Source organism: Saccostrea cucullata, unplaced genomic scaffold (genome assembly GCF_032062105.1).
Source record: "Saccostrea cucullata isolate Sc308-1 unplaced genomic scaffold, CSIRO_AGI_Scuc_v1 ctg3592, whole genome shotgun sequence".
NCBI lineage: Eukaryota > Metazoa > Mollusca > Bivalvia > Ostreida > Ostreidae > Saccostrea > Saccostrea cuccullata.
The window spans coordinates 132,555-142,381 of NW_026924884.1; the positions used below are offsets into that span (position 1 = coordinate 132,555).

At 33.9% G+C, this 9,827-nt stretch overlaps 1 protein-coding gene across 1 annotated transcript; it reads left to right on the plus strand.

Moving 5' to 3' along the window:
- Positions 1 to 603: 603 nt before the first annotated feature.
- LOC134267520 (fibroleukin-like) lies at positions 604 to 9,180 on the plus strand. The gene is made up of 5 exons (XM_062749715.1): positions 604 to 748; positions 1,974 to 2,113; positions 2,205 to 2,301; positions 2,514 to 2,678; positions 8,918 to 9,180. The coding sequence occupies exons 1-5, from the start codon at positions 604 to 606 to the stop codon at positions 9,178 to 9,180; spliced, it is 810 nt and encodes a 269-aa protein (XP_062605699.1).
- The last annotated feature ends 647 nt before the right edge of the window (positions 9,181 to 9,827 follow it).

Consider the following 9,827-nt stretch of genomic DNA (forward strand, 5'->3'; position numbering starts at 1 on the left):
CGCAACTAAAGAGCGCATCAAGGGAGATACATGTTATCTCGAAACTTGCGTATTGATATCAATTAGTGCAAAAGACTATGAAATTCAAAGAAATTATGGTTTCCCAACCCCAAATGAATACTTTAGTTGGTTTTTTGATTCATTACAAGACGTTTGTACCATACAAGTATTTTAGTCAATATTTCAAAAACATGTACAGCTATTGGAATGTCAGGTGTTTTAGACTGTAAATTCAATGTTAAGTATGAAAAACATGTTTAATCAAACACACCACTCAGGTGATTTGAAGTCGTTTAATTGATTAGACCCACCTTCTTTTCGATTACTTTTAATATATGTATCCAATCAGATTAGGTACTGGTAAAGAATTCGTTTATAAAATAACTTAAATAGCGTAAAATTTGAATCGCTTATCACCACCTTAAAAGAGGAGAAATAACAATGATGTATAAATACAATCATAGGCGATTGTTGTGGGCCGTGTTTGTTGTTTCAATTAGAATTTCCGAATCAGTGTCGAAACGGTATATTGCTCAATTAAATAATAACGACGTTTTTATTCGAGAAAATCTTTTGGCAGAGTATGACGCCTATTCCGTGACCATGTGTTCAGCCATGTGCGGTCCAGAATGTACGTATTTTGGCGTCAATTTGCACACAAAGAAATGTCGAGTTTACTCGGGATGTCATCCGGGTAATTTAACAGAAGTTCAAGTAGGATGGAGATACTACAGTGCGGAATCTGAAGGTATTTCATTTTCTTTACAGTAAAACTGGCACATAATGAACTCTGCTTTAAATAATTTATTGCAGCTACTATATGAAATGAAACGTATGATAAAAATTATATATGGTGAGAGAAAGAAGAAGAAAAAAAAGTTACAGAATTTGAGCCGCTCCTACGCAGAAGGACTACAGAAAATTAACAATAGTGAATAATTTTAATAAAAAACATATATTTTTTTAAAATGTTATTCTCTAGAGATTTAAAAGTTAAATGAATTTAGAATGTCTAATTATTAATTTTAAATTGTTTTTTTTTTTATTTACAAATATGGAAAAAAAATGTTCAATATGTATTAAATAAACCGACAGATATTGACCAATATCTGTCAGCCTGGGTCATTATAAATGCATATTGACCGTGCATTGAGTCCATATTTATTATATTATATGAATAATATTTTCCCAAATTTATTATTACAATGTATATCTTCCTAATGTTTACAGAGATAATGATACCGGTATTGTAAACCATAAATAAGTTGAATTGAATGTAAATGTTTCAGAATTTATTGAATGTTACTCAGAGGAACTTGTTTCGGTAATAAATTTTAACCAATAGCATGATAATAACGCAAGATATTTATCTCCGAATAACACAGAGTACCCCTCCGCCAGATTGAGAATCGCACTCGTTTACACTTGCAGAGAAATATAAGACCTATGTCTTCTACAATAAGATACATGACACGCTCGTCTTTATTTTCTTTCGTAATCGCGTAAACAGCGTCAAAACTCTGCTCGCCGAGAGGAAAAGTCGAATTCAACCATGAAATGGTATGTGCTAATTCTTCCCGAAAAAATGTCCACAGATATCCTTGTAATTGTTTTGTATTCTCAATCTCAGAGTTCTTCACTATATCTTTTAAATTTCCCTTACCTACAATTTGCAAAGTTGCGAACTTCCATGTTTGTCTAAAGCGAAAGTGAAAACGAGGCAGCTCGTGCGAGTCATTATTCGCTTTCAGCGGTCGTTCTTAAAACAAAATTACTTTGTATTAACCAATCAGATTACCGGATTTCACAAAGTTATATAATATTTTATTATATGACATGACCTTATATAAATAGCCGAAAAAGGCCTGATTGGGAATCAGGAGATTGAAAAGAGTGGCTAAGATACATATTTATATGTATAAATATTTATATTTCAAGAATGTTTTTTTAACCCATTTCTTTTATAATTTTAGGGAGTAAACGTCCACTCAATTGTAAAACATTGCTCGCTGATGGTCACACTTTGTCCAATGTTTATACTATTTATCCCTGTAACAACCAATGGTCTGTAAACGTCCAGTGTGATATGAACACCAAAGGTGGAGGATGGACGGTCAGTTCAATACTTATTCAATAAATTAGTGCATGGATTTATAACTATTTTTTAAAATAACATCAATGAGGGTTCTTCAACAATCCCATAGGTTATACAGAAGCGTGTTGACGGATCAACCGATTTCAACAGAACTTGGAATGAATACAAGGAGGGATTTGGTTCGGTTATGTCATCTTATTGGTTGGGTATATGCATTTTGGTTTACTGTAAAAGGAACGTTGTATCTCTAGTTGAAGTATACTAAGTATATGAAATTCACTAGAGACATATACTTTGATCGTTTCGTTTTTTATTTACATATATAAAATATGCATGTCCATGGCTGTCTTTTATGAATCAGTTATTTATTTTTCCTCTATAGGTTCTACTTAATCAATATGACTTTAACATTTTTTAGGAAATGACGTCATTCATCTGTTAACCAAAAACAAGCCGTCTCTTTACGTGTCCATTACTCTAACAAATGGAACCACTCTATATCAACAGTACGAAGAGTTCTCCATATCTAACGAGACAGACAGATACAGACTTTACCTGAATGGACCAACCACAGGAACACTAGGTCAGTTTAATAGCTCACCTGAGCCGAAGGATCAATTCAGCATTTCTGATCTAAGAGTGCCTAGCGTCTGTTGTCTGTAAACGTTTCAAATTTTTGGCTTCTTCTCAAGAACATATGAGCAAATTTCAACCAACTTGCCACAAAACATCCTTGGACAAGGGGATTCAATTTTTTCACAAGAAGTTCAACGCATCCTTTTCAATCGAAATAATTCATTACAATTTGGCGATATAATTCAAAAATCTTTTCAAGGACAACTGGGCAAGAAAAGAATAAACTCACCGATGATATATTTATTTCATACCAGACCTGATTATTTTATTTCAATTAAATATGATTCATACTTTTCAAAATGACGGATTATACATTACGTGCAAGTATGGTACTCGCCATTTTTCAACAACGCTGTATCACGGATACGCACCGTCACACATCCTTAAACGCGTTTCTTTGTTTAAAAAAAAAACTGCGCAGACACGTAGGCATATTTCACTTCTTTAAGAATTTTTGGCACAAATCGTACATTTTTCATAATTAATCATGTGTTTTTCTTTTTTTTTTCTAAAAAAAGTACACTTCATTCGTGACGTGTGGAAAGGGACGCAGCACCACCCCTTATGTTCTTTGTTTTAAACATTATTAAATAACTTCAGTGAAACACGGTTAAATGAAAAATTAGATTTCAACTGGATTCACGAACGTGCATCGTTTGGTATAATGCATTTGAAACTAGTGCTAATTGTAACGGGAACCGTTACCGATGTTCCCCAAACGCTCCCCAACGCCCATTTGTGCCATATTCCCTGTAAGCTTCATTAAATAAGACAAACTCTATGGATTTGAGACTTAAAAACGTTTACACAAAAGTGTATCAAGTTGATTCAAATTTGAGCATTGCACGCGTGCGCATGTGAATGCATGTGCGTAATGACCATATCATCTTGTCTACACAATATTATAGTATTTAATCCAAAAGTAATAAAAAATTCAAGTGTATTTTTTATTTTACTCATTTCACGTGCACACACGTGCATACATGAGCATGGTGACCATACCTTCTTGTAGAGGTCCATTACATCTATCTATGTTCTAAATCCCAACCCGTTTGGTTGAAAACCAAGGGAGTTATAGCTGTTTAAAGTTTCAGCCAATCAGATTGCAGCGCACGTACACGCACGTGTATGTATGTGCATGGTGACCATACCTTCTTGAAGTAGTTCATTATTTCTATCTATGTTCCAAATCCCATCCTGTTTAATTGAAAACCAAGGGAGTTATAGCTATTTAAAGTTTAAACCAATCAGATTGCAGCGCACGTGCATGCACGTGTTTTTATGATAATTGCTATATATCATGTTGTAGGATATTCTAATGCATGGCTATGTTCAAAATTTCAAAGGATTTCGTCAAAAAACAAGAAAGATATTGAGACTTTAGTTTCAGCCAATCAGAGCGAAGCGCACGTGCATACGCGTGAGATCTTGCTATTTTGACCATGTCATATTGTCTATGCTACTAATATATCCTTATATTATGAGTTTCAAAGCATTTCAACAAAAAGGTAAAAAGTTACGCCTATATCAATTAAATCGGTCATTTCACGTGTTGCACGTGCACGCTCTTGCAAGCACGTGCGCGCAAAATGACCTTTGTTCCGCAAATCTACATAACATGTCTACTGACCCTAAAAAGGTTTTACCTCAGTCGGATCTATAGTTTACAAGATCATTCCCGGACAAAAAAGTACCCAGGAAGAAGAAGAAGAAGAAAAATAATAATAATAAGAAACAGAGTAAAAACAATATGTTCCCCAACTTCGTTTGGGGAACATAAATATGAGGAGAAATATAAAAGATATATAGATGATATCTATATTGAGTGATTTGATATTGGCTTTATCCAACGAGTTGAAATGGTGTATATATTCCCGAGGCTTGCCGACATTATGTTACATATTGTTGGGGATTTACATCAAGCGAACTTCTTACAGAAAGTTGTAAGGCCCAAGGAATCGTGAAAATTAATTCTTTGTACGGTGGCAGTACAAACCGTGCTTAACAAAGTTTCTTGTAGAGTCATTGTTGATCCATGGTAAGTTACACATAACTACTAGGTAGGCTTACGTAGTATACTATAAGAAAGCATAGTTGAATATGTTAAGTGTTTGATGATTGATTGTATATTGTTTAACATCCCTCTCCAGAATATGTCACTGATATGGTGACGTTACCATTGCCGGTGAAGGGCTGCAAATTTAGACCTATGCTCAACACTCACGGCCTTTGAGCAGGGAGGGATCTTTATCATTCCACACCTGCTGTGACACGGGGCCTCGGTTAATACGGTCTCATCCGAAGGACCACCCCATTTAGTCGCCTTTTACGACAAGAAAAGGGGTGCTGAGGACCTATTTTAATCCTGATCCCAAGGGGGCAATATGTTAAGTGAATCCTATCACAACAAATAAACTGCTAGGCTTTACTTTCTCCGAAAACGATTATAAATGTCGGGGGGGGAGGGTAAAACATCCGTCCTCAAGAAGCCAATACAGGTACCTTGATAAGATAAGACACTTCTTTGAGTCTATTTCTTGCTTTTAACATTATTGCTCTTCAACTTTCATTTAATAAGGGCAAGAATTTTCACAAATAAAAGTTTCAATTAAATAAAATCTTGAAGCGAGGGGTCGTGTGAAAACCGAAAGTGCTATTGATAAAGCATCTACCCGTGGATAAAGCAAAAGTTTATGTAACGGCCTGTATCCCCAACACATTATATGTATATATTATACGTAATATAAATATGGACTCTGTGGTATAACTTTTGGTTCAACCCTCGTTTAACAAAATTTCTAGAAATATTCTCACCTCAAGAATAGCAAAACCATTATTAGTCATATTATGACAGAAGTATCCCCAGGTAGCTTTGAATCATACATATATTGGTTCGAATTTAAGATGGGAAGAGTGGTGTCACAAAAGCAACAGGTCTTTGCGTAGGAAAATATAGGAAAAATCGTTAAAAATTCTTTCTTTAAAGAACAGCAAAGCCATGATAAGTAATATTGATATGGAAGCAGTCTGCGGCAGTGTAATATAAAATTTTATTAAATTTTTTTCAACTCTGTACTGATTTCTGCTTCTTTCCAAAGCGGGAATTATAATTTTTCCATAGTCCATCCTTAAATAATTGTTTTGTTGTTTTTTTTTTTTTTGCGGTAACGCGACCGACTCACCAAAATACACCCGACTGGATTTTTTGGGGGGTTCAAATTTTTTTTTTACGTATCCATTTTCCGTTTTTATCCAATTAATATTTTTTACGTCTCCATTGCATCTACGCCATTTTTATCCGATTGATATTTTTTTACGCCTCGGTTACACCGACGATTTATCTCCCTCCCCCAATTACTATTGAATTGTGATCTACAAATTAAGAGATGGCCTCCGAGAAGGTTGCGGGAAATATTGACTCTATAATTCTGTCATTTACAGTGAATATGAAAGGGATAACATTTTAATTCGTTTTCCGAAATATTGTGCGTCAGTTCCACCTTCCAGATACATGGTATGTTTACGAGATCGCCACAGAATAGATGGCAGACGAAATTCAACGTGGGATGATGGCGGATTTGCATCTAATTAATAAACTATTATTAAGCTACTAGACTTGTTTGAAGTAAGTTATTTGAGGTACGTTGCTGATGAGAGTCACTTTCTTTGAAAAAGTTTGCCTAAAAGAACTGATGTGTTCTGATATTTGAGCAATAAAAGATTGAATTCATTTAGAATGCTTTAATTGTTTTGTTTAATTAGTAAGGTGATATCTGAGAAATACTTAATACTTCTATATAATTGAAATTTATTTCTGACATTTTGTCAAAAAAAGCCAGCCTACCTATTCACACCTAAAATATATGAGGCGCCTAACCGCAAAAAATATATTTTTAAAAATGGCCAAATGCACCTATATTTTGAAACGGCAAGAGTTAATATAAGGTACACATAGAAAGATATGAAGATAACGATCAGTATACAATATCAAGTCCATAACAATAACACTAGTGCTAACAGTAACGGGGACCGTTACAGATGTTCCCCAACGCTTCCAAACTTCCTTTTGGTGCCATATTAATATTATTAAATGATAAATTATAATAATATTAGATGAAAAAAATGTTCATATCAATTATTCAAATTACAAATGTACGTGAGAACACATTTAAATCAATAAATTGCAAACAATTCCGGTCTTTAAAAATCACTTCCGGTTTGACCGGAAGTACTTTAAATGACATGTTACTCCTTTCTGAGTGTGAAGGAATCATCCCTGATAATTTCAAGGGGGAAAAATGCTCATTTCCGGCTTGGAAAAAATAACTTCCGGTGGACATAATAGACATTCTATTTGCCTCCATTAGAAACATTGAAAAAAGAAAAAAATAAAATCTTGGATATTTTTAAATCACTCCCGGTGGACAACCGACGTTACGGCAAGAAGAACTTTATATCCTTCTCAAATCTACGAGAATCTATCATCCCTGAAAGTTTCAGGACTAAATCTCCAACCGTTTTCGAGAACACTCTCGGACAAAATGACAATTAAAAAATAGAAAATTGGGTGTATAACGCGACTGGAAGTGACACGGCAAAATAAAAAAAAAACGCATAAAGATCAAATAGTTTCCCATCATTGCTTAAAGTTACATGAAAATCTGTCTAAGCGTTCTCGAGAAATCGTCTGCACAAAACCGGTAAGAAAAAAAAATAATAATAATAGTGGAAAAGAAACAACAGAATCAGTAGATGGTCTTAAGAAACAGAGTAAAAACAATAAGTTCCCCAACTCGTTTGAGGTACATAAATAGGAGCAGAGCAAACACGGACCTCCAAAACACTGAAGGTGGGATCAGGTGCTAAGGAGCAGTGAACATCAAATGCTGATCAGGTGCCATGGTGGAGTAAGCATCCCCTGCAGACCGGTAACACCCACCGTGTGATTCTTGTCATGATGGGGAACTGACGGAAAAATCCGTCTCCAATTCAGTGTATAAATAATGGACCATGAAAATTATCATTTGACTCAATAATAAATTGTATTTACTGACAAAGTCATTGTACAAACTATAGAACTTAAGAAATGATGCCTTTAGACGAGACTTCTGATATTCTTGTTTCATCAGCTTGTTTGGCAATAATTTACCTCTTTTTAGAAATAATATACTGTACGTAGAGCATGTTCTTGCGTATCGAATCAACTAAGATATATACACTTCGTATGCAGGTGATGAAGGTATATTGCTGCATAAGTAAGGGAAGTTGACTATAGAAAAGTTAAAGTCTTCGTGTCCTTAACGTCTTTTTCAAGTAAAATATCCAAGTATGAATCAGATTTGTCAGGCTATGTGGTTTATTTTATCTAAAGCTCAACAGGATGTATCATATCAACGTAGAAATGGAAAATACCATTGTTAATTGATAATACGTCGTCGATATATCTAAATGTCGAGTTGAAGGCCACAGCAAGACTTAGTGTTTTCTTCTTTTCAGGCAAAAAATTTTGAACAAATTCTGCTTCATATGAATATTAAAATAGGTCTACTATTTAAACAATAAAATGCTTTCTTTGTTTGTTATTACTGGAATGAACGGAAGCAGCTGTTGCAGAAAAAATACATGACCCGTGTAAGCGGGTTATGTAAATTTTTTTCTGCAATAGCTGCGACCGTTCATTCCAGTAATAGCAAACAAAGAAAGACATTTTATTGTTTATATTTATATCTGTTTAAATTATCATTTTAAGTAGGATAAAAATATTAATTATTATGTTAATGATGCGAAAGTCTTTGTACGTATCATTGATGGAACGGCCACTGATCAAGAAATCAGTATAAGTGATATGCCTAATGTAGTTCATGCAGCAATGAACGCTATGGATTTTCTTAAGAAATAAAGAAGAAAATATTCAGTGGATGTAAATATTAACAATTGAAAAAAAAAACCTTATTTGATAATATTCTACAATTAACAGTTGATTTACTTCTATTTTGTTTAAATTGCTGTATTTGTTATCAATAAATAATCTTAGTCAATTTCAATGTTTCGATAAGATTAATCGATACTAGTATATAAAAACGGATGCACAATATAAAATAATTATAGACTTTATTTTCTGTTACTTTAAATTTAGAATTATCTAATTTGTGGTCTTTTAATATAACGTCCTTGATTATTGTTCAGGTGACAGTATGTTTATCACTGGGGCTTACAACTACGATCTGTCCGGGATGTCGTTCTCCACTCTGGACAGGGATAACGACAGACGGTATGGTGATAACTGTGCTGTTGTATACGGAGGAGGAGGCGGCTGGTGGTATTGCGCATGTCATGACGCCAACCTCAACGGTCCCTGGTCCCCGGCACTCTGGTACATGCCATGGTTTCCTACAGTTGTGTCTAGTAATGAGATAAAGGAGACTTCCATGATGATAAAACATCACTGAAGAGCTACTGGCAGGCAAGCAGTCTGGTACCATATACAGTACAACTCGTCAAATCCGATTTCTTCTAGTTTCTAAGTAGACTGGACTTTATAATACTAAAAAAAACGACAATGAGACAAGTATAATTTTAAAGAGAATTTAAATATTGCCTCGTATTGATCAACATATTGGAATACATATTTTAAAGACAAGACATGTTTCACTATAGCCTAGTAAGTTTTGATATCGAGGAGAAATGTATTGCTACAACTTTAATATTTTCAATATAGAAATATCACTTTCAAAATTATCTTTTTTGTGCAATGGATAAATTGCAGCTTTCCACTGTTGAAAAAATTAAAGAAAAAAAAAGAAAGAAGTGTATAATTTTATAAAATTTTACTAAGTAAGTTAGTGTTCACTGACTTATTGTCTTAAAATAATTATCTCAATTGCATACAAATTGGTTTGAGTCCTTTATCTCTAAAATAAAACATGGCTATTCAATATACAATTTTTATACAAATATTCAATTTGCAATATGCATGTACATGTGAAATGATTTATATGATTACTAAAGTGGTGTTATTGATTGAATTGTAATACTGTGATTCATTTTAGGCGTTGTTATTGTAAAGTTGATATCGGTTTGATTATGTTATTGGTCT

What these genes read in the sequence shown, in the direction of transcription:
- LOC134267520 (XM_062749715.1), top strand. Translation starts at nt 604, where the DNA reads ATGTGTTCAGCCATGTGCGGTCCAGAATGTACGTATTTTGGCGTCAAT. An exon ending in CTACAGTGCGGAATCTGAAG is followed by an intron (nt 749 to 1,973) that starts GTATTTCATTTT and finishes TTATAATTTTAG; the next exon opens with GGAGTAAACGTCCACTCAAT. An exon ending in ACCAACCACAGGAACACTAG is followed by an intron (nt 2,679 to 8,917) that starts GTCAGTTTAATA and finishes ATTATTGTTCAG; the next exon opens with GTGACAGTATGTTTATCACT.